This window comes from Anarhichas minor, unplaced genomic scaffold (genome assembly GCF_050575085.1).
Source record: "Anarhichas minor isolate MPS153535 unplaced genomic scaffold, ASM5057508v1 ptg000018l, whole genome shotgun sequence".
Classification (NCBI taxonomy): Eukaryota; Metazoa; Chordata; class Actinopteri; order Perciformes; family Anarhichadidae; genus Anarhichas; species Anarhichas minor.
This window is the reverse complement of record NW_027466464.1, coordinates 14,676,649-14,700,596: the sequence shown is the minus strand read 5'-3', so window position 1 is coordinate 14,700,596 and position 23,948 is coordinate 14,676,649. Positions and strand designations below refer to the sequence as shown.

The following is a 23,948-nucleotide window of genomic DNA, read 5'->3' as shown; positions in this document are numbered from 1 at the left end:
AAGAACACCTGAAACACACCCCAAATAACACCCGAAACACACCCCAAATAACACCCGAAACACCGCCCAAAGAACCCCCGAAACACACCCCAAATAACACCCGAAACACCCCCCAAAGAACACCCGAAATACACCCCAAAGAACCCCCAAAACACACCCCAAAGAACACCGGAAACACACCTGAGCTCCTTGATAAGCCCCGCCCACAGCCACAGGGACACTGACGAAGAGAAAGTAAAATGACAAACTGCTGAAGCTTCACTGGAATCTAAAACCAGGTTTATGAACTGAGACTGCTTGGTTGTCAAAGAAACTAGTAAATACATAATATATATATATACACATAAGAATGTATATATACATACATACATACATACACATATATATACACACATATATATACTGTATATATATATATATGTGTGTATATATGATAATGAGCCTATTTAAGAGGACAGTTAATGACATAAAACAGAGCAGCTGTAGACTCGTGACATTCGAACCCTCCATCAGAGGAACCCGATCCCTCTGAGCTCCGTCGTTACGTAAGCGAAGCTAACAGTCTCTGACAGGCCGGCTGAGTCCTGGTCCAGAACAATCAAAGGGGTACTTCTCACTGAGGACTGGGTTTCCCATTAAACCCCCACACGGCCAAGACCAGATACCTTCCAGTCACCGTCAGACCTCAAAAACACCTGCGGAACCAGAACCGCTCGGATCGGGTTCTCGTGACCCAGAAGGTGGTTTTGTTTTGACCCTCTTCCTCCTGGAACCAGCAGAGAAAGACATGAAGAAGTCTAGTGTCAGAAGGCATTGTGGGAAATGTAGGAAACCCCAGGCTTTAGCTGAGGCAGGTTCACTCCCTGAGGATCATGGGTTTTGTAGTCCTCATGTTTCATGTTCACACGCTGTCTGAAGCTTAAACGTGTGTCTGATATAATAAAGTTAGACGTCATCGTGATCTGGATCCAACATTTAATGAGACCCATGAAGAAGAAACAGAGTCCAGAACCTGAAGAGTCTGTTCTTCCAAAAACTGTGGAACAAAAACCCAAAATAGATTCATCTTTTCACACGTTTGACACAAAACCTTCCCAACAGCCCACTGTGGAAACATCTTCATCATCATCATCATCGTCATCATCGTCGCTATGGAAACAAACATGAGCTGAGAGGAGGATCGGGATCAGTGGCTGAAAGCTCAGGACATAAAGGATCTCGTTCCTCTTCACATTCTTTCCGTCACACAAATATTTCCTCTTTTCATCGTCTGTCAACGTGAACGTCTGAAACATCTTCGTCCTTTAACGGCCGAGTTTAAACAAAAATAACAAATAATACAAAACGAAGAGAAACATCACAACATTCAAACAGATCTAACAATATAGAACCTGAAGGAAATACCTGAACATATTAAGACTCATCAGTCATCCAAAGATAAATATAAATAATTATCTTCATTAAATGTTCTTTTGAAAATCAGAAAATAACAATAAAAATAAAAACTTAAATACAATTTAATAAAGAAAACAAAATCTAAAAGTATTCATAAAAACTATTTTTCTTCTTGATTAAAATATTTATGTAAAATCAATTACCGACACCGACTACGATCAAATAAAAGTCTTCATACAAACAAAGAAAAATGATTTATGAAGAATAATACAATCAAGGAATTCTTCCATAAAATCAACATGAATGATGAACTTTATCATAAAAATCCCAATAAAAACCAAAATGAAGACAAGGATGATGAAGAGCGACCGCTGCCTCACTCGCTGTTCAAACCTTTATCTGTCATCAGGTCGTCATGATGATGGCTTTGACTGACAGCTGGACCGTCTGAACTCAATCAGCAGAAACATTCCAACATTCCATAAAACTACAAACATGGCTGAAATAATAAAGTCTGCAGCCGCAAAATCAACAATTCATCAGAGATGTTATCTTTATTCAGACTGTACGGTGGCCCACGAGGGCCAATGTGCTGCAAAATGTTTACTTTACTTTGTAATTATGTTGAATTTTGGAAGAAATAAAGTTTTGATTTAATATATTTAAGTTACATTTCAAAGATTGCTTCACGTTTGCGATAGACAAAAATATTATTATGAGTTTAGAACTTTTTTTCATCCAAATGTTTCTTCCACAAACTGAAGTGAAGTTTCTCAGTTTTAAGAGTCGATGGCGTTTTATACAAATAAAATAATGTGAATGTGCCGTAAAGTTTTACAACAAGTCATAAAAACTAGTCCCACCGATGGTTTCACGTTCTTCTATTGACCCATAGGGGGCAGCGACGCACCAACGAAGAAGACCAGAAGTAGTAAACAAAGCCTAAAATATAGACTCCATAAAGAGTTTGAGGGTTTCTAATAATAACTACTAATAAATAAAACTATGGAACTCAGATGTTACTGTAAAAATATTGTCATTTTATTTTAGAAAAACGTGACGGTGCACTTACACATCACAGTTTTAATTGTTAGTCTAAAATCAACAGCATAGAAAACAACACACAAAGACAGAAGACAGATTTTAAGCCATCGAGTTGCTGCAGAGGTTTGTAGTGGGGGGGGGGGGGTCTATAAGAACAAACAAACAAACAGCATCTAAACAACAAACATCAGCTGTTAGTCTATTGGATGGATTTCATCAGATTATTGAGTTTCAGGTCACAGCAACAAACATAGAAAATTCAAGTATTTAAAAACACTATTGGCTGTAATGTGGGTGCTTTTATATTTATATTAATATATATATATATATATATTAATAGTTTTAATACTCATTTTGAGAGTATTTCTAACTTTTAGTACTCCATTATATTTTTACTTAGTTCACAAAAGTAAATAACTTGTAAAATCATATCGTCTGCAAACTGTTTTAGGTTTTTAACACATATGATGATAAATAACAGTTCCAGGTTCTTTGCATTGAAACTGAAATGTGAGTTAAACCTTGTTGAGCTGTGGACGAATCTCAACATATGAAGTTTCTCTCCAAAGACAGATAAACAAGTCACAACAATCGTATCTGGAGGCAGTTTAAAAGTTTAAAACTGTGGTTAAGATTTCTGAGTGACGAAGCACAAAGACGAAACATAAAGGGGCGTGGCTACACAAGTTCCACATATCCGTTAACACTCCAGCATCGATTAGAAATGTAAACATTGGTGTTTGTTAAGCAGCTGATCGGCAGCTTATTGATCCGAGTTGTCGAGGAAAACTGACGTCAAGGGCTCTGAGAGTCTACGCATCCCAAAGAAGCTAGCAGAGCGGCGAAGGCACTGACGAAGAGGAGTCTGAGTGTCAGAGTCAAACTATCGACCACCAACCAACCTCCAGCGAAGTGTTTGAAGCTACAGCAGCAGGTTGCAGGTTCAACAGAAGCCCTTTGAGACGAAGCTAAAGACGAAGCGTAAGACAGAGGTTCTCAGAGAGAATATGAGGAAGAGCAGTGAACACAGACTGAAGTGTTAAAAACACAAACAACACAGTATTTACAGGTGAAGACGAGAAGGACAGTTCAGGGGAACTGGAAATAAACTCCTGAACGCTTCGTCACGGTCACAGAAGAAGAAGTCCCAAGAATCAAAGACGAAGGCAGATTTCTGTAGAGACACAGGTGAGGACACTGTAACTTTAAGACTTCTGACCTAAAGAATTTGTCCTAACTTTGTGAGAAAACACACAACAGCAAACGTGGGATTCACAAAGACATGAAACATAAAACATGAATAACAGAGGAGACGTTCGTACCTCGAGGTCTCCGGCTCAGGACTCGCTATGTGGTCGAACTTCCTCTCCTCTCCAGGAATCTGCTCCACAAAACAAGAGCAAACTGGATCAGTTTGGTGGTTTCTGGCCGGCGAGTGAAGTGGTTTCAGGCGGACCTGGTCCAAAACCACAAAGTCTACAATGTGAAAGAGCCCCGAACACAAACAGATGTGTACTTCTGCATGTTTGAGGTTTGTTTGGATATTTGATGCTATTAGTGGAGCGTCTCCAAAACATTCTGCTATTTTTAAATGTTTCCTGCAAACATTCACTTGTGTCTCTACACATGGAAAACATTTGGTAAATATCTTATTGATATATTATATATTGAGGTTAGCTTCTCTGAACCAAAATCCAGGTCTGCATTTGTAGATTTAAACTATTTCGATACGTCTGTTGTTTGTTTCAAGGTGACGTTTTGTGAATCTTGAAGGATTTAATGAGATGATTTAAACTGCTGTAAAAGTGTCTAATAATCATTTTATATGACAGGAGGCTCAGTCTAAAATATCATGATATGTACTTAAACTAAAAGAAAGGTGACTAAAATATGACTAAATCTAAAATGAACAGCTTTACAAACATTAAAACACTCACACTTGCGTCTGTCGCACAAAGTCTGCAAAGTGCTGATCTCTGGCACACAACTCAAGTATCCTAAGACGCTCCTGGACCTCCTGCAGAGAGGTAAAAGGTCAGGAAACATGTCAACAGTGAGGCCGCGAGGCCACAAGTGAACCAGACTGAAGAGGAGGAGGAAGAAGAAGAGGTACAAATACACTGGTGGTGTCTTTGAAGAGAACACAGATAAGAAAGGTCAAGAGGTGAAAGTATTCTAAATATATAATATATATATAAACTTAAACTGTTTCTCCAAACTCCATCTACTGTAGAGAAGTACCTCATACCCCCCATTCCCTACCTCAAAGTGTATTTATGGTGTACCACAAGGCTCAATGTTGGGACCACTAGTTTTCTGTTCATATCATATGGGGCGACTGTGGCTAAGTGGATAGCAGGGCCGTCTTTGAATCAGAGGGTCGGCGGTTCAATCCCCGGCTCCGGCTCTGCTAGTCGCATGTCGATGTGTCCTTGAGCAAGACACTTAACCCCAAAATTGCTCCCGTAGTTGTGCCTACGCTGTAGAAATGTGATAGAATCTGAATTGTAAGTCGCTTTGGATAAAAGCGTCTGCTAAATGACTGTAATGTAACTGTAATGTAATATCAAAATAAAGCTCTACGCTGACGACACTCGGCTGTACGTAGAAAACAATCAGTAAAACAAAGAAACTAAGGAGGTATAATATATATAATATATAATATAGGAGACGGTTTTCGTACCTCCTTGGTGAGTGCCTTGTTCTGGTAGATTTGTTGTATCTCGTCGCTGTCGACAGAGCCTCCGTACAGCGGCAGGTCGTCATAGCGACGGTAGTACTGGGCGGTGACCGGGTTGTTCTCGAACACCGGGTTGAGCTTGGTGGCTCGTTCCAGCGTCGGCACGCTGTCACCCCGTCTGGAGGGAAACACGTTAGCGTTAACTCTAACTAAAACAAAAATGGATTAAAACAAAAATTCCCGTCAGACAAAAAGTCTGACGGGATCCTTGCCCACCGTAGCGGGTCCTCCGAGTCCCCCCCGTCGTACTGGTCTCGCAGCGTCCTCGCGAGGAAGAAGACGATCCCGGCCGCCACCGCGAGGAAGCCGACCACCGAGGCAACGGCGATGCCGACCACCAGCGGCTCGGAGATGAACTCCTCGCAGTGCTCACCGCGGTACCACCAGTTCTCTCCGACCCGACACCTGCAGCGAAGGGTCACGGGTTCAAATCCCAGAGTCACCACCAGGAATATCTATTAATAACTACTTAGTTTTAACTTAAAGACCAGAATAAATTTAAAGTAACATAAAATTAGAAAATCTTGGTTAAATATTTTGTAAAGTTTTGCCAACTCTTAAATCAGAATCTTAAACTGTATGGAAGGAATGTATGTCGTCCTTTGTAATGCAAACAATATATTATATTGTGTTAAATATAGAATGCATTGTGGGCAAGTGGGTTTTTCTTATTCTGTGGTTTATAAAAGAAGAATTGAAGAACGAATTTAAAGGAGTTGTTGCGTTTAAGGAGCTAAAGAAGCTTAAAAAAATGTTGAACAGTGACGAAGAAAGAGTAAAACCTCCTCCGACCTGCAGATGGCGCCCTTGCCGGGGATGACGTCACATTTGCCGTCGTTGAGGCAGAAGTCGAGCTGCACCTCGCAGATGCTCTGACACGGCAGGCCGTCTACGCTCAGGTATCCGGCGTCACAGACGCACTCGGCCTCACCGGACCACCGATTCACCAAACACCTGGAGAAGTCGTTACACGCCTGGAATTTACAGGGGTCGGCCCGGTCACCTGAGGGGGGGGGGGGGCGAACCAGGGAGACAGAAGAAGAAGAAGACGCTTCAGTCAGTTGATAGACGGTTATGGTTCTGGATATTCCCTCCACTAGAAAGCAGAGGCGGACTGCCACGCCTGAAATACAGAGCGCCGGACCTCGGGACCAACACCAGGACCAGAACCTAGAAACAGCCCTCAGGACTGACCCCAGAACCAGACTCAGAACTGGCCTCAAGGCAGACCCTGGGACTGACCTCAAGATAGACCATGAGACCAGACCCTGGAACTGACCTCAAGATAGACCCCGGGACTTACCTTGAGACAGACCCTGGGACCGGATCCCAGGGCAGACCCAGAGACCAGACCCCAGAACATGAACTTGATGGAGCACGGAGCTCCACATCACAGTGAGTACATGAACAGATGATTCTCTCATGAATGAGGTGGACTTTATGTCAGACCCAGTATGGTGACCATGTGCTCCTCAGAGTGAAGAGGAGTGATTATCAGCTGACCAGTGACTCACTAGATTACCAGGCTGTCAGGAGCTCTTCTGATTGGCTCAGACAGATTAAAGAGCTGCAGCTCAGCAGAGACGGAAGTGACAGTAAATCTGATCGAACGTTACGGCGACTCCCTCGGTTTAAAATACACACAACCAAAAGTAAAGGTATACGAGTATCATCAGTAAAACACAGTTAAAGTATTCAAACTATTCTATATTCTATCATTAGATTATTATAACTCAATTATTCATGTAAAGCAGGATTTTAGGACTAATTGATTGATTAATAATTTCAGCTGTACTTGTAAAAACTTGTACTTGTGTTTTGATTTCTAAGAACTGAGTTTAATTTTTAAGAAAACAGCAGATTTACATTAAAAACTTCAAATGTTTTGTGTGTAAAAATCTTTGTAAAGTAACTAAAGTTGTCGGATAAATGTAGTGAAGTAGTAAGAAGTACAAGTACCTGAGTAAATGTACTTCTCTGCTGCTGCTCACGTTCCTCTCAGACAGATTATCTCAGGTATTAGAGTTACACACTTTCTAACAAGGTCACGACACTTTCAGCTTTACAACGGTCACATTTAGTCAAGTTTACTTATTTAGCCTGAAATAACAAATGTGTCTGCACTTTAAATTCAGATATTAAAGAAAAGCTGAAAACAAAAGGAGAAAGCGGGATCTAGTTAGCGGCTCGAGCTCTTGTCTTGGATTTTTAAAGGACGTAGAAGATCAACACGCTTTGCTCAATCAGGCAGGGTCAGTTTATCACTTGTTTATCGATATTATTAGAATTTAAAAACGTTTAAATCTATATTATATTTAGTCTGTATTATATTAATTATCCATATTATATTTTATATATTTATTTCATAACTATATAATATTAATACATATTTTTAATCTATATTATATTTGATCTATTTTCTTTAATATATATTATATCATTATATATTTTTTATCTATATTAAATATGTTAATCTATATAATATATTATGTATTTTTTTTACTATCTATATATATTTTTTTTAATTAGGAAGATCTCAAAAGAAGCAGGAGGATTGTTGATGTTCAGGTCTAGCCCCTCCTCTACTTCGGTCCTACCTGATTCCACGTCCAGCGAGTACTTGTCAATGGCCAGGTTCATGGTCTGGTATGCGGTGTTGGCGAAGTCTTCCAGGATGAGGTACACGACGTTGGTGACCCCTCTGGGAACTGGCTCACCGAACCTCATCCTGCTGTTCACCACGATGCTGCCGTTCCTGAAGTTGAGGATCTCCAGGTTCTTGAAGTTGTTCAGGTTGGACTGAAGGTGCGGGACCAGCTGCGAGGTGAAGACAAAGACGTGAGAGGAGCAGAACATGTGGATCTAGAAGTTTTGATTCAGTCTTTGAGGTCTCACCAGTTGTAGGAACTGTTGCTCCAGGGCTTTGTACTCGGGCGAGCTCTTGTTGAAGAGGTCCATGGAGAACGCCATGTTGGTCACCCTGAGGCTGAAGAACACCGTCAGGGCCCTGCCGGGTCGGGTCGGTAGAGCGACGCCATCCAGGTCCGACCCCTGAGCCCCACTGGAGAATCCACTGCTGTCACCTTCAGTCGCCACGCCGCCGTACTGAAACAAATCGAAGCTGACGTCGATGCTCGGCACGTCAGATATATCGTGATCGAAGGGTTGGATCTCAGTAGCTGGGGGGTCGTTGTGGACTTCCTGAAGCGAGGTCGTTGTTGTTTGGAGGGTTTCACTACTTGATTCACTTTCTGAAGTATTCGTGAAGGTGGTTAAGACATTTTCCTCCTGAGCTGAAGCTCCTGGAGACATTAGATCACCTTGATGTGATGATGATGGCGTAAAAAGAGGAACACCTGAAGTCGGACTGCTCATTGGAAACTCTTCTTCGTGGTTCAGGTGCTCATGGTGAACCGGTTCCTCGTCCTCCGGCGCCGAATCCGACACTCGGGTGAACGGTGAGTCCTTCTCAGGGGAGAGCGCAATTCTGCCGCTGTGGTCTGAACTCACAGAGGAAGTGAGGACTGAAGCGGCAGTTGTCGTCGCGATAATCATGACTTCATCCACAACCAGATCCTCTTCTTGGAGACTGACCACTGGCGCCGTTGTTATGGTGGGATCAGTGCCGCCGATGTGTTGTTCCACTATAATTTCAACCTCATCCTGGTCTTTGGTTTCTGGCAGCAGCAGGTTAGGTTTTTCAGAGAATATCTGAAGTTCTGCCAGCTGTTCGGTGGTCGAGTCAAAGCTGGGTTCTGACTGGACTCCTATAAAGGTAGGAGACTCTAACCCTTCGGTTGAGGAGGTTTCAGTATCTGGGACTTCAACCTCTACCTTTTCGGGTTGATCTTCTTTAGATTCAGACCCAACAGCAGCAGCTGGAAGCTCTACTGCTGCTTCAGTAGTTACTTCCACATCTTCAGTGGTTTCTGGAAGCTTGACGGCCGAATCGGTTGGTCCTCTAAAAACAGGGGCCTCGCGAGTCCAGGGTTCAGACTCAAGAGAATCTGTGACTGGAGGTAAAAGGGTATGTGGTCTGGTCAAGGAGTAGTCGTCATGGATACCAGATGCCTCCACTGACAGTTTGATGTCCAAGGTTCCTTTGGGGAAGAACACTGGTGCTTCGGTGGTGGTTGAGTGCCGAGGGTCTGTGCTGATATGGGGTGTCACCAAAACCTGGTCCAAGAATGGTTCCTCCAGCAATGATTCTTCAAAAGCAGGAACTGTTGTTTGTAAACGGGGAGCTATGGTGAACTCAACCTCCATCAAAGTTACATCCTGGTTCTCAGTGGCCTCCTTGTACTCGTCCACCGTCTCCTGCAGATCCGGCGGTGGTAGCACCTCAAGGCTGCTGTCCTCGTAGAGGATCTCGTCAGAGGACGCCACTGGCTGCCAGGACCAGAGATCGGCTCCCCGTCCGTCTCCAGAGAAACCAGAACCAGATCCTTCGTCCGGCATGACCTCGGAGCCCGATTGAGGTTTCACCAGCGGTTGGGGGGCGATGGCTGCAGAGGATCCTCCAGGATCCACCTGGTCTCCTCGGGCGACGTGGTCTCCAACCGCCGGATCATTACTCAGGAGGAATCCCTCATCTTCAATATTTCCATCATCTGGAAACCAGAAAAGCAAATTAAGAGTTTTTACGAATACTCTGCTCGGTCACTGATCGTCTACTTGGTCACTGACCGTTGCTCGGTTACTGATCGTCTGCTCGGTCACTGATCGTATGCTCGGTCATTGATTGTCTGCTCGGTCACTGATCGTCTGCTCGGTCACTGATCGTATGCTCGGTCACTGATCGTCTGCTCGGTCACTGACCGCTGCTCGGTCACTGATCGTCAGCTCGGTCACTGATCGTATGCTCGGTCACTGATCGTCTGCTCGGTTATTGATCGTCTGCTCGGTCGCTGGTCGTCTGCTCGGTTGCTGGTCGTCTGCTCGGTTATTGATCGTCTGCTCGGTCGCTGATCGTCTGCTCGGTCATTGATCGTATGCTCGGTCACTGATCGTCTGCTCGGTCACTGATCGTATGCTCGGTTATTCATCGTATGCTCGGTTATTGATCGTCTGCTCGGTTATTGATCGTCTGCTCGTTTACTGATCGTCTGCTCAGTCATTGATCGCCTGCTCACTCTCTCCTTGCAGGTCGAAGGTCTTCTCAGGGAACCCTGCGGCGGCTGGAGGATTCGTGCTCTCTTCGAACATGAAGACGTCGTTCTCGCTCAGCGCGGCGCCCTGAGATTCTTTCCGCTGGTCGAAAGGGTCGAATAGGAAGTCGTCTTTGGTAAGGTCGTCCTCGTGGATCGGAGCGTCGGGAGGCTTCTCTGCAGCGAGGACGTTGTCCTGACAGAGGAAAGTTTACTGATATTGACATGAATGATCTTCATTTCTGTGATCGGCTTCTTCTTCTGGTTCACTTTAACTCACCATGTTGTCAAAGGTGTCGGCCGGTCGGCTCGTCGGTTTCTCAGCAGGTAACAAGTTCTCCACTGCAGAAAAGAGTTTGTCAATAACATCCTGTATTGATCTATCAAAGGCTGCTGGAAGCTTCTTCTTCCTCAAATCTAAACCGAGGATCAAACTGGAACCTTTCACATCATCATCTTTAACTTTAATGAAAATGTCTTTTCTGGTTAAAATGAAAAATATTATTTTCTAGGAATTAACAAGAAGAAGAAGAAGAATGTTTCATCCTCTTCCCAACAGAATTAATAAAAATAAAACATTGTTTTGTGTCTATCTTTTCTAGAATAAATACATTTAAATTGAGTAAACACTTTATTTTATAGTCCAAATAATTTCCTTGAAAGCAGCATAGCATTATTCATTTATGATTGGAAACTTTACTCTTCATATATGTTGACAGATGATGAACTTACAAAAGCCCGCTGGTCACATTTAATTGTAGTTAGTGCCAAATTATTATATCTAGAATCAGGTATTTACAACCTATGAAACAAGTCAATACCTTAAAAACTAGAAGACAGAATGAGACTTTTCTTAAATCTGTATTCATCAGGACCATAAGTCCCATGAATATATTAATATGTGTGGTACCGTTCTCCAGCTGCAGGGCGTCCGGCTGCGTCTCCAGGCTGCTGTTGCTCATGAAGTTGTCCTTGTGCAGAGCCTCCGTGATGTAGTTGCGGAAGTCGGTGATGGTGTAGACGACGGTGGGCTGCTCGGCGGCTCCGGGGTAATTATTCTCCACTAGGTTGTTCTGCAGAGAGATGAAGTCCAGCGTGTCGTTGGTGACACCGCTGCTGCCGTCTACCTCCAGGGTGATGGCGTAGTGGACCAGGACCACCAGACCCCTGAAGGGGGAACGAGACCTGAAGCTGAGAGCTGTATTATAGTGGAGGGTCAGCAGCTGTTTTATGACCTCGTTTCTCAGGAGTGATAAGAGGTTAAGAGAACCAGAACCAGAAGATTTAACCCTGTTTAGCCCTCGAGGCTCTACATGCTATAAATATTGAACTACTTAGATTCTACAACCTCTACTTACAGCCTCTCCTCTCTGCTCCTCAGTGTAAGATTCACTGAATTGTTGTCACGTGACTGTTGGAGAATCAATGATGACTTCAGAGTTTCACTGAGGAGCTCACAATTTAATGGGGGAGGAGGGGGGGGGGGGGGGGGGTGAGCCTGTCGTAAACCCAAAACAGTAATCCTGTAACGGCTGCAGGAGGCCAACGAGCAGCGAGCGACTTATGCCGGTTGACTATTGTTGAAGGGTTTAAGCTTCAGCTCTTACTTACTGCTACAGACGGGGAGGAGGGGGGGGGGGGGGGGGATAAAGTTGGTCAAACTCACCTCTCCAGGTCCTTCTGAGGCCTGACAACAGAAACAAAACACATTAGACTCTCAGGGACGACAGACTTTAACACAGTAATGACCTGATAGAGAACAGGAAGTTAAAACAAACCTGAATTCAACTACGAAGACGTTCTTGAAGCCCGGGAGTCTCTCGAAGGCGTCTTCAATCTGAGAGACAGGAAGTAACTTTTAGTCTTTGAATATGTCTCTAATATAATAATAATAATCAGGTGATTCTTAATCAACAATGTCTCTGAATCTGCAGTGTGTCACGTTAGTGTCTTCACTAACAGACGTTCTTTAGTTTAGTAGACGCAGAACTAAACGCTGTTAAAGAGTCAAAGATCCTCTGAGCAACAGAAGAAGAAGAAGAGAAGGAATCAGCTAGAACAGCTTCCTGTTTCAGAGTTTCACAATAAAAGCTGGAGTGAACTTTATCACAGTAGTAACAGGAGGTTAGTGTAGAGTTACTGTTGGAACATCAGCTGATCTTCTATCAATATTTACTGATCAATAATCAAAGTGATTCTACATCAACTTCAACGGGACTCTGTCATGTGACACAAACATGTCATGTGACACACACATGTCATGTGACACACACATGTCATGTGACACAGAGAAGAACAGCTGACAGCCAACTCTTAACACTCGTGTTCCTCTTGTAAAGTTACTCTACTGTCTCTAACCCTGTTCTTCACTTCATGTTCCCTCATTAAAGAAAATAAACCGTCACTAAAAAGTCCCGGTGGAGCCTGAACACACCGGTGGAGCTGATGTTTCCTGGCACCGCTGGTTTTTCCAAAGTGAGTCACTGCTGGTTTTTAGTGCCTCAGCGAGTCGTAGAGAACTGGGAGAGAACTCAAGAACCTTCAAGCTGAAGAACCTTAACGCCTGAAGAACAGGCCTGTAAACCACAGAGGCCTGAGTCGGCAGTTTTTAGGAAAACCACAAGCAAGTAATGAGTGTTGCATCAGAGAGAGGAGTCAAAGACGCAGAGGAGTGAAGATGAGGAGGAGGAGGAGGTGTGAAGAGGAACCGCAGAGATCAATAACAATGACGTCATCACTGATCCTCTCCTGCTGCTTTGATGACGACGTTTTGAGAAACACTTTAACATTTAACTTTCTCTGTTTGAATCCAGAGACTTTATTTTATAACGCCAACAAATTCTATTCGTTAGATAAAAACATGTTGTGAACTCTGGAAATGGTTAAATCTGTCTTTCAACTTCCATAGTTGACTTTTAAACTTTTAAACGCTTAAAACAGTGTTTCAGTTAAAACCATCGTACCCTTCAGGTGAAGTGTTTCAGTTATAAACCACCGTACCCTTCAGGTGAAGTGTTTCAGTTAAAAACCACCGTACCCTTCGGGTGAAGTGTTTCAGTTAAAACCATCGTACCCTTCAGGTGAAGTGTTTCAGTTAAAAACCACCGTACCCTTCGGGTGAAGTGTTTCAGTTAAAAAACACCGTACCCTTCGGGTGAAGTGTTTCAGTTAAAAACCATCGTACCCTTTGGGTGAAGTGTTTCAGTTAAAAACCATCGTACCCTTCGGGTGAAGTGTTTCAGTTAAAAACCATCGTACCCTTCGGGTGAAGTGTTTCAGTTAAAACCATCGTACCCTTCGGGTGAAGTGTTTCAGTTAAAACCATCGTACCCTTCAGGTGAAGTGTTTCAGTTATAAACCACCGTACCCTTCAGGTGAAGTGTTTCAGTTAAAAACCACCGTACCCTTCGGGTGAAGTGTTTCAGTTAAAACCATCGTACCCTTCAGGTGAAGTGTTTCAGTTAAAAACCACCGTACCCTTCGGGTGAAGTGTTTCAGTTAAAAAACACCGTACCCTTCGGGTGAAGTGTTTCAGTTATAAACCACCGTACCCTTCGGGTGAAGTGTTTCAGTTAAAAACCATCGTACCCTTTGGGTGAAGTGTTTCAGTTAAAACCATCGTACCCTTCAGGTGAAGTGTTTCAGTTAAAAACCATCGTACCCTTCGGGTGAAGTGTTTCAGTTAAAAAACACCGTACCCTTCGGGTGAAGTGTTTCAGTTATAAACCACCGTACCCTTCGGGTGAAGTGTTTCAGTTATAAACCACCGTACCCTTCGGGTGAAGTGTTTCAGTTAAAAACCATCGTACCCTTTGGGTGAAGTGTTTCAGTTAAAAACCATCGTACCCTTCGGGTGAAGTGTTTCAGTTAAAAACCATCGTACCCTTCGGGTGAAGTGTTTCAGTTAAAAACCATCGTACCCTGCGGGTGAAGTGTTTGGCCAGCTGCTGGTACTGGGAGCTGCTCGGGTCTCTCAGAGCGTCGTTGTAGGTTTCTCCTCTCAGCTTGATGCTCAGCTCCACCACCTGGTCCTTCAGGGGCCTCGGGGGCCACGGCACGCCGTCGTCAATCTCGTTACCGATCTGAAAGTTCGGGAACATTGAATGCTGGGTGTGTTGTCGATAAGCGGGACGTTCTACAACAAAAATCTACTTTTACTCACCGAGTTGTTGAAGTCGTTGTTTCCCAGAAGGTGGTCGTCTACGGCGTGAGGGTTCTCCGTCAGATCGGGGAAGTTCCCGTTGTTGTACTCCACGACGTACTTGGTTGTGACCTCCGGAGTGGATGCAGCACCTGGGGGGGTACCCTCAACGTCCACAACCTGGACGCTGTCCTCACTCTGGTCTTTTCCAGGATCATCAGGAACCTCGTGGCGGACCTCCTCAGCCTCAGTTACTCCCCCCCCTGTGGGAACAATGCCCGGACGGTCACGAGTCACAAACTCTGGAGATGTTTCACTTTCGGACTCTGGACCTTCACTTGCAGGCTCAACCACCTGTGTAGGACTCTTTCTAGTAGTTTCTGGTGGTTCTTCTACCTCGGGGTCTCCTAGTAGTTCCACAGTCACCTCCGGATCAGGTGTTTCCTCCACTTCAGTCACGGGCAATAAACGATTGGTATCTTCTGGAACAACAACAATAACTGGAGTGATCTCTTCATTGAATGCTGGTGTTGTTTCACCAAAAGTCTCAGGAACGACTTCCTCCAATATCTCTAACGAGGCCTCAGATTTTGCTTCTTCCATATCCTCCAAAGGTTCTTGTGCAGGTTCCTTCTCTTTTGCAATTTCTTCTACGAGTTCTGCTTTTTGTTCTGGTTCTCTCATGGGTTCTGTCTCTTCAGCAGTTCCTTCTGCAGGTTCTACTATTTGTACAGTTTCAAAAATAGGTTCTGGTTCTTGTTCAGTTTCTAATGGAGGTTCTGGTTCTTGTACAGTTCCTTCTGCACGTTCTGCTTCTCCAGTAGGTTCTACTATTTGTACAGTTTCTAAAACAGGTTCTTGTACAGTTTCTACTGCAGGATCTAGTTCTAGTCCAGTTTCTACTGCAGGTTCTAGTTCTAGTCCAGTTTCTACTGGAGGTTCTGGTTCTTGTACAGTTTCTACTGCAGGTTCTGGTTCTTGTACAATTTCAGTTAGATTTGTTTCTTCTCCGTCTACAGGTTCTATCGGTACCTCAGGTGTTTCTGCACCTTCAATTGTTCCTCTTTCCATCTTTTCTGTCCGTTCTTCAAAGGTTGATGTTTGTATTGTAGCTTCATCTGGTTCTTCTTCTGCTGAGATGTGAACCGAAGCTTCTAAAGTCTCATCTTTTGTAACTGTTGCATCCTCTGTTTGAACATCTGGTTCTTCTTCTGCTGTTGCATCAATGACGCCTAGCTCTTTTACATCTATATCCGTCGTCTCATCTTCAACAAGAACTAAGTCTTCTTCATGTAAGACTTTGTCTTCTTCTGCTGCCTCGACTATTATTTCTTCCTCCGTCTCGTCCACTGTAGTACGAGGTGGTACCTCCTCTGTGACGTACGAGGTGTCTTCATCCTTGTTCTCTCGTAAAATCCCCACGACGGGTTCAGAAGTGACCTCTTCATTAACTTCTACTGCGATCTGGTCTGTTATGGTCAGAATAGAAGCCTGGGAAGGAACCTTGATTTCCAAGCCTTGAGTCATGTTTATAAATATTTCAGCTTCTTCTTCTGAATCCGTTAACAAAAACACAGTTGGAGTTTCATCTTGGCTAACTTCTATAGTTTCCGCTGAAGGATGTTCTGCAGGTGGTTTCGATCGGTCACCGTCAGGTTCTTCAAGAATAACTACCTTGACTATTTCAAGTGTATCGGTTGGCTCCGGTGAATCCTCAGTTTCAGTCAAGGACAAGTCTGGGGTGACGTCCAAAGACTTGTCTGGAGGTTCGTCAACGACCTTGAAAGTCTCCTCGGGTGTTTGCTCGGTTGCGACTCCTGAAGAAGCCTCAGCAGCTGGCTCTTCATGCCCTAATGTAGTGGGCTCAGTAGAAACCACAATGGTGGCTTCTGTGAGGACCACTTCAGCCATGACCTCTGAGGGTGGCTCCTCAGAATCAGGTACATCCACATCTTCAGGTAAGATCTCAACCTCCTCTTCTGTTACAGTTCGATCTTCCTCAACAACCTCCACGGTTTCCTCTGCAATGTCCTCAACATCTACTTCTTCAGACTCCAGAGTGTCGGTGATGATCAAAGGTGGACTTTCCGAAGCGATGCTGAAGTCTTCGGCGTCCTCTGGCAAGGCAACGATCACTGACTCGGAGGTAAAATCCACCGGGATCTTGGTCCCGGATGTTGCAGGATCGTTAACCCCTTCGGTTGCAGAGAGTAAAGGGGTCAACGCGGTGACCTCAAAGCCCGGTGGAAGGTCCTCTTTGTTTGTTGTGATTGTGTCCGATCTGACGATGATAACGTCCTCCTCTGTAAAAAGACGATATAGATGATACGACATTATTAGGACGATGGAAAGTAAACTAACTGAACATAGTCATGAGATCCAGTTCTTTCAGAGAGATTTAACTCGTAAATCATTTGTCACGTTTTGTTGTTGTCTCTGTTGTGTGGGAAGACCTAGTGTTTGATTCACTGGCCACAAGCTGAGACGGTCAAGTGATTCCTTTTCTCCGTTCACCTTAAAAGAGGTGAAGTTGTGACATTAAATTAAACCGTAAAGCCATTTGAGGAGTGGAAGACTTTTGTTTCCAGCTCCACGTTGGCTCAAATACAAACCGCCACAAACTCAGCGTCTCCACGTTCTTCTTTGATCCCACTAACCCTGATACCAGTAACTCAGTCAGGTCTTCGCCTTGATACCAGTAACTCAGTCAGGTCTTCACCTTGATACCAGTAACTCAGTCAGGTCTTCACCCTGATACCAGTAAGTCAGTCACGTCCTCACCCCCCAGTGACCAGACTGACTGTAAATAGGCTTACTGGTCTATTCAGAGCTCCCGGTCCTCCCTCACATGAGGTGAGGTGGGGGTAAGCCGGCAGCAGACGTTTAAACCTGGACAGCGTTCAGTGTTGAACAAACATGATCGTCTGGTCCTCCGCTCATCAAAGAGGTCATGAAGACTTTCAATGGGTCACCAGTTAGACACTATTAACCTCCTGCTGTCACACAAAGTCCTTCAAAGAGCCTTCTGCTGCTTTCAGGTGTCACTTTTACTGTCCGAACCTTGGGCTCGAGTCAACATCTTAATGGGGATGCAGAGATTCAGGTGAGAGTTTACCTGCTGGACTCAACGATTCTGCCGACTGGACGCTTGTTGTCTCAGAGCTGCAGTAGAAAAGAGACAGAAAAGATTTTAGAAAACAACAGAAAACAACTTCCTGTCAAACTGTGACAGAAACTTTCAAGATTGTAATTATATAAAGTTATGATGGGATATTATTCATAAAAATGTTTACCGTCTTTGTGAAAGTAAATGAATATATTTATAACATGTATAAAAGATGTGATGACTGTAAAGAATAAATAAGTAATCGATTAATCAAGGAAATGATTCTTAAAGTGAGCAGACAATGAAAATAACCATGAATAGGGTTCCGTTAAGTCTTTTACTATTTAAGATAAACCTCATTACATCACATTCAAATGAAGTCATGAATATTTCAGAGATACATAGACACACGATTAATGTAGTAAATCTATAATGACATCTATCACACTTCTGTCCATCCTGGGAGAGGATCCTCCTCTGTTCTCTCCCTCTGTTCTCTCCCTCTGTTCTCTCCCTCTGGTCTCTCCCTCTGTTCTCCCCGTTAAAGGGGTTTTGGGGGAGTTGTTCCTGCTCTGATGTGAGGGTTCCTGTTCTCATGTGAGGGTTCCTGCTCTGATGTGAGGGTTCCTGTTCTCATGTGAGGGTTCCTGTTCTCATGTGAGGGTTCCTGTTCTCATGTGAGGGTTCCTGTTCTCATGTGAGGGTTCCTGTTCTCATGTGAGGGTTCCTGTTCTCATGTGAGGGTTCCAGGACAGAGGATGTCACATGTGTACATATTGTAAAGCCCTCTGAGGCAAATTTATATTTTGTGATTTTGGGCTATATTAAAATAAATTGAATTGAATTGAATAATATTATTTATTATTTATTTATATAATAAAGTATAAAAACAAAAAGTCCAAAAACAACATCAGTAAAATGAGCAAATGCTGATTTTAAAGGGGAGTTTTCATCTAAAAGACAGTTTTATATATATATTTATGTTCCGTTTCTGCTACATCCTGTTACTTTAATGTTTCTCTTCAGACACAACACATCTGTGAACCCTAACAATAGTTGGCATTCCCCTTTAAAGTCATTAAAGTGCAGCCGTGAGACACATCTGGGCCCAAGAGGTTTTTATGGTGAGAATTAACAGAAACCACACAACTGTGAAAAACACAACAAACAAACATCTGGCTGAGCGAGAAGCAGCCAAACACTCTCAGCTGTTTAAATACATTATAATATCTATGTATTCTACGTATATAGTCACATATCGTCGGCATACAGCTGAACTAGTCTGTGAACTGACTCCAGGTCTGTGTTTGCTGTGTTCAGGCCTACCTGCATGGAGGAGGACCTGAGGCGATGGGCACACTGCAGCAGGTGATGAAGCAGAGCACAGGTGTCAGTAACACAACCACGTCAGTCTACTACACCTGCTACACTTCAGTCTACTACACCTGCTACAAGTCAGTCTACTTCACCTGCTACACTTCAGTCTACTACACCTGCTACACTTCAGTCTACTACACCTGCTACACTTCAGTCTACTACACCTGCTACACGTCAGTCTACTACACCTGCTACACTTCAGTCTACTACACCTGCTACACGTCAGTCTACTACACCTGCTACATTTCAGTCTACTACACCTGCTACACTTCAGTCTACTACACCTGCTACACTTCAGTCTACTACACCTGCTACAAGTCAGTCTACTACACCTGCTACACTTCAGTCTACTACACGTCAGTCTACTACACCTGCTACACTTCAGTCTACTACACCTGCTACAAGTCAGTCTACTACACCTGCTACACTTCAGTCTACTACACGTCAGTCTACTACACCTGCTACACTTCAGTCTACTACACCTGCTACAAGTCAGTCTACTACACCTGCTACACTTCAGTCTACACCATCTTCTGGATTTATTTCTGTAACTGAGCTCTAAAAACCTTATTTTCTTCAAACAAGAGAACAAATCTTTTAACGACTTGTTTTAGTGTCAATATATTGAAAAAGCTCCACAATCAATAACTCGATTATAGAAAACACTTTAAACAGTCTGTGTTTATGCAGAAAACCATTGGGAGTTATTGAGATGTAATAACAATAATAATAATAATAATACATCTGGTGTAACACATCACCAGAATTTATTTAACTTTTGTCGAGACAATAAGATTCAAACGATGGACAGAAATCTTGAAAATCAGTAATTAAATGTTTGAATATGATTCAGAGACTTGACACTAAATGATGTTGAATCAACTTCTTCTGTATTTTTACAGGTTCATGAAGTAAAACACAAGAAACATTCGACTTTGTCGTAAACTGACCTGTTCGTCGCCGTTACCATGGCAACTCTCTGAAAGATGGAAACAAAGAAGAGTTTATAACGTTATGACGTTATAACTACAGTGTGTTGTTGTTCCTCAGTAACATTAACATGCTTTTAAATGAATCACAGAGTTATTGAAGTAGATTTACATCTTTAGCACGACGTCCGCTCTGGTTTTATTTTGGTAAATTTATATTTGGGAACGTTTTAGTCTGAACCTTTGAACACAGAAACAAGTGTTTTATACTTTGTAATAAACAATATAATATTATCATTCATATCATTATTAGTATTGGTAGCAGATTTGTTTTATTTTGTACACAATAAGACAAATTATCATTATTTACATACAAAATACTAATCTCGTATTCTTTACAGTATATTTAATTATGTATTATTATGTATTATTAATGTATGTCTTTTTTTACCTATGTATTGTATATGTGTCTATATGAATGTGATGTAATGTATGAAGAGAATGTATATATACATATATATTAGTGCTGGGCAAGTTAACACGTTATCACGTTAATGCATTAATTAATTAACACCGACAATTATGTTATCGCGCGTTAACGCATTTTGTTTTCTTATTATTATTTGTAAAGTGCGTTGCTCACTGGCAGCGGTGGAGGAAGTCTTCAGACTACGTTGATGCAGCGTGTGGGAGAAGTAGAGATAAACTAAAGCAACACAAGCTAACAGATGCTACAGAGAAGTGGAGACAAACTGCAGGTTAGTGTTGTGGAAGATGTCGGTCTGAGGAACGTTCTCAAGGTGCGTTCGCGTCGCGTTTGGTGTGAACGCACCTTTAGGATCCCAACGAATGACGTCACGTATGAGCCTCAAGACGCACCGTCACCAGAAGAACACACGAGTTGTATGAAAGGAGAGGACGACTAAAGCGACGGCGTTACAACGTGCAGCAGCTGCTGCTCTCACTGGAGAGCAGCAGCTCATATATATATACATACATATACATATACATATACATATACATACATATACATATATATATATATATATACACACTCACACTCCTGATGAGGCTGCCGTGTTCCTCTGATTGGCTGAAGAAGCTGCCGATGTCCTTGACGCTGACGGACTCGTCTATGCAGCGACGGACCCAGTGCTGGTACTCTTCCCGCTCCGGGAGCCGGTCCCAGAAGATCTTAAAGGCCTCCCACACAGTCTCCTGACACACTGAAACACATGTTACATACTGGAGCATTAACATGTTACACATGAAGCTACATCTATTTAAACTCCCTGAGGTTGTTTGCATTGAGCTGAAAACTAACGTTTTGTAGATCCATCTTTGTAAATAACAGCAGATCTTTTTTAAAGTTGAAAGCTAAGGGATGTTTCCTGAAGCTGAGACCACACGACGTGTTTTTAAAGTTCACCTGTCTCTGAATGACCCCTGACCTCTCTGAGATCAGCTGCTTTAGTGACAGCAGACACAGAGTTTAAGCTCCTAAGTCAGTTTGGATCAGAGCTTCGGTGAAACACCGAGTGTTCAAGGAACAAACATGTTTCTGAAAACACTCTTTAAGTCCAGAACCAGAACCAGAACCCGCTGACGTACCTCTGAGATGATAGTACTTCAGGTGGTTGTTGACGGCCTGGTCGAACGTCTCCCGAGTACAAAGTTTGACTCCGCTGGGAAACAAGATGTTCCTTTTTCTCCGAGTTAAAGCGGCGTGTCGTCGGTAAAGAAGCTGATCGGAAACCAGCGACTGAACCACCAGATGTGAACCGGGTCCCTCCGAGTCTGCATCTGGAGGAAAACCAGAGAGTAGTTTTACCTGTAGAAGTACTGCTGTACTCTTACTGCTGATAATACTATTACTGCTCATAATGCTGTTGTACTTTTCAGCTGATAATTTAAGGACATGAAACTGATAATACTTGTGTTCTTTCACTTGCAGGACTTTTACAGGACACACACATATTGGTATTTTTACTGTAGTTCTAACACAGGTATAAGTATCTGTTAGTAATAATACAAATGTGTTGTTTGAACTCAGATATAAGTATCTGTTAGTAGTAATACAACCTGTCAATGAACACAGATAAAAGTATTTGTTGGTAATATTATAAACTTTCTGAACACAGGTATAAGTATCTATTAGTAGTAGTAGTAGTTAAGTAAGTTAAACTTTGTAAGTAGTAATAAAAACATTGTTTGAAGAAAGTATCCGTTAGTAGTAATAAAACCTTTGAACACGGGTATAAGTATCCGTTAGTAGTAATAAAACCTTTGAACACGGGTATAAGTATCCGTTAGTAGTAATAAAACCTTTGAACACGGGTATAAGTGTCCGTTAGTAGTAATAAAACCTTTGATCACATCACTCCAGTTCTGAGGTCTTTGCACTGGCTTCCTGTCAAACAAAGAATTGACTGTTGGTTTATAAAGCACTGAATGGTTTAGGGACAAAATACATCTCTGATCTGCTGCTACCTTATGAACCATCCCGACCCCTTAGGTCGTCTGGGACCGGTCTACTTTCTGTTCCCAGAGTCAGAACTAAACATGGAGAAGCAGCGTTCAGTTCTTCTGCTCCACATATCTGGAACAAAGTCCCAGAAAGCTGCAGGTCTGCTGAGACCCTCAGCTCCTTTAAATCAAGATTGAAGACTTTTCTGTTTGCTGCTGCCTTTAATTGAACCAGATTCAATTAATATATTAATCAATTTCCTGCATTTCTGCATTTTACGACTGTATTTTATTTCTTACACTGTTTTTTAATGTTTTAATGACTGTTTTTAATGTTTCAATGAATGTTCTTAATTGTTTTTAAATCTCCTTTTCTTTTGCCTTATGTTTTGATGCTTTTAATGGTTTTATGTGAAGCACTTTGAATTACCTTGTTGTTGAAATGTGCTATACAAATAAACTTGCCTTGCCTTGCCTTGCCTTGAACACGGGCATAAGTATCCGTTAGTAGTAATAAAAGCTTTGAACACAGGTATCCCTTAGTAGTACTAATAGCTCGATGTGTACCTGTCTCTGTGTAGACGCGTCCCGACAGCAGTACAGCTCCCAGCATCCACAGCACCAACCTCCCAAACTGTCCTGCCATTTCTCAGAAGAACTTCTTCTTGGTCTGTCCTCGTCTTCAGCTCATCAGCTCCGTCTCTCAGTCGTCCAATGAGACGGGTCCAATGAGACGGGAGACTGGAGGACGGGTCTGGTGTCTCCGAGCTGCTGGTTTGCTCTCTGAGCAGATGGGACTTTTTTTCTCTTTCCTGTAATCCGATTTGTTAATCTGCTGGACTGGATGACTATCTGTGCTGGACTGGATGACTATCTGCTGGACTGGATGACCAGATGATCAGTCTCAGTTCAGTGTCACTGTTGCTTTAAGAGAATCAAACAAACATGCAACAGTTTAGTTTAAAGATAATGAAGTTAATACAAAGGTTATTACCCATGATTCACCTGTGAAAGTGATGCAATTGTGTCCAGATTTACTCTTTAAATTACTATGCTGCCAAATAAACGTGTAATATGAGCTTTATATGGTGTGATTAATAAGTGTGTATTAATGTATTTAACTGTAATATAAACAAGTGACAGCACAGTAAAACACAGTTGTAATAATATAAAACAGTCTCCGTCGGCCAGGTGGTCGTTACGGCAGACTGATCTGGATTACCTGAACACCCTACAAGGTCACGCTCGACATTAACGAGGTCATAGGTCACGATGGAGCTGGATGCCCCCCCACTTGTTTCCTTCAATTAGTAGTTATGTAAGACAACATGTCATCAGCATCTATTAATATTATCAATAATAAACTGAAGAAAACATGAAAGGTCTCAAACTGGACTCTATAAATAGGCCTGGTCCTGGTCCAGACTCGCAGTCAACAATGGCTGTCATCTTTTATCGGTTAATGGGATTAAGTGGAGATCAACGGAAACGTAGATAAACTTTTGTTCTCCAGTCGACTAAAATTTTAATTAAATACTGGGATTATTATCGTTTTAATGTATTTCTACACTAAACTGTTGAAATTCTTCCAGACAAACAACGT

General features: G+C 42.7%; 1 protein-coding gene across 1 annotated transcript; it reads right to left on the bottom strand.

Moving 5' to 3' along the window:
• Positions 1-2,637: 2,637 nt before the first annotated feature.
• On the bottom strand, positions 2,638-22,991 carry LOC142953089 (interphotoreceptor matrix proteoglycan 2-like). Its single transcript, XM_076095159.1, has 22 exons — positions 22,913-22,991; positions 21,491-21,682; positions 20,939-21,105; positions 19,901-19,929; positions 18,900-18,932; positions 17,583-17,629; positions 16,067-16,770; positions 14,489-15,970; positions 14,247-14,408; positions 12,105-12,163; positions 11,993-12,013; positions 11,237-11,493; positions 10,607-10,668; positions 10,312-10,522; positions 8,075-9,789; positions 7,777-7,996; positions 5,972-6,182; positions 5,396-5,584; positions 5,123-5,297; positions 4,377-4,456; positions 3,762-3,820; positions 2,638-3,613 (listed from the first exon to the last, which is right to left on the bottom strand). The coding sequence occupies exons 1-21, from the start codon at positions 22,989-22,991 to the stop codon at positions 3,787-3,789; spliced, it is 6,129 nt and encodes a 2,042-aa protein (XP_075951274.1). The 3' UTR covers positions 2,638-3,613; positions 3,762-3,786.
• Positions 22,992-23,948: the final 957 nt, after the last annotated feature.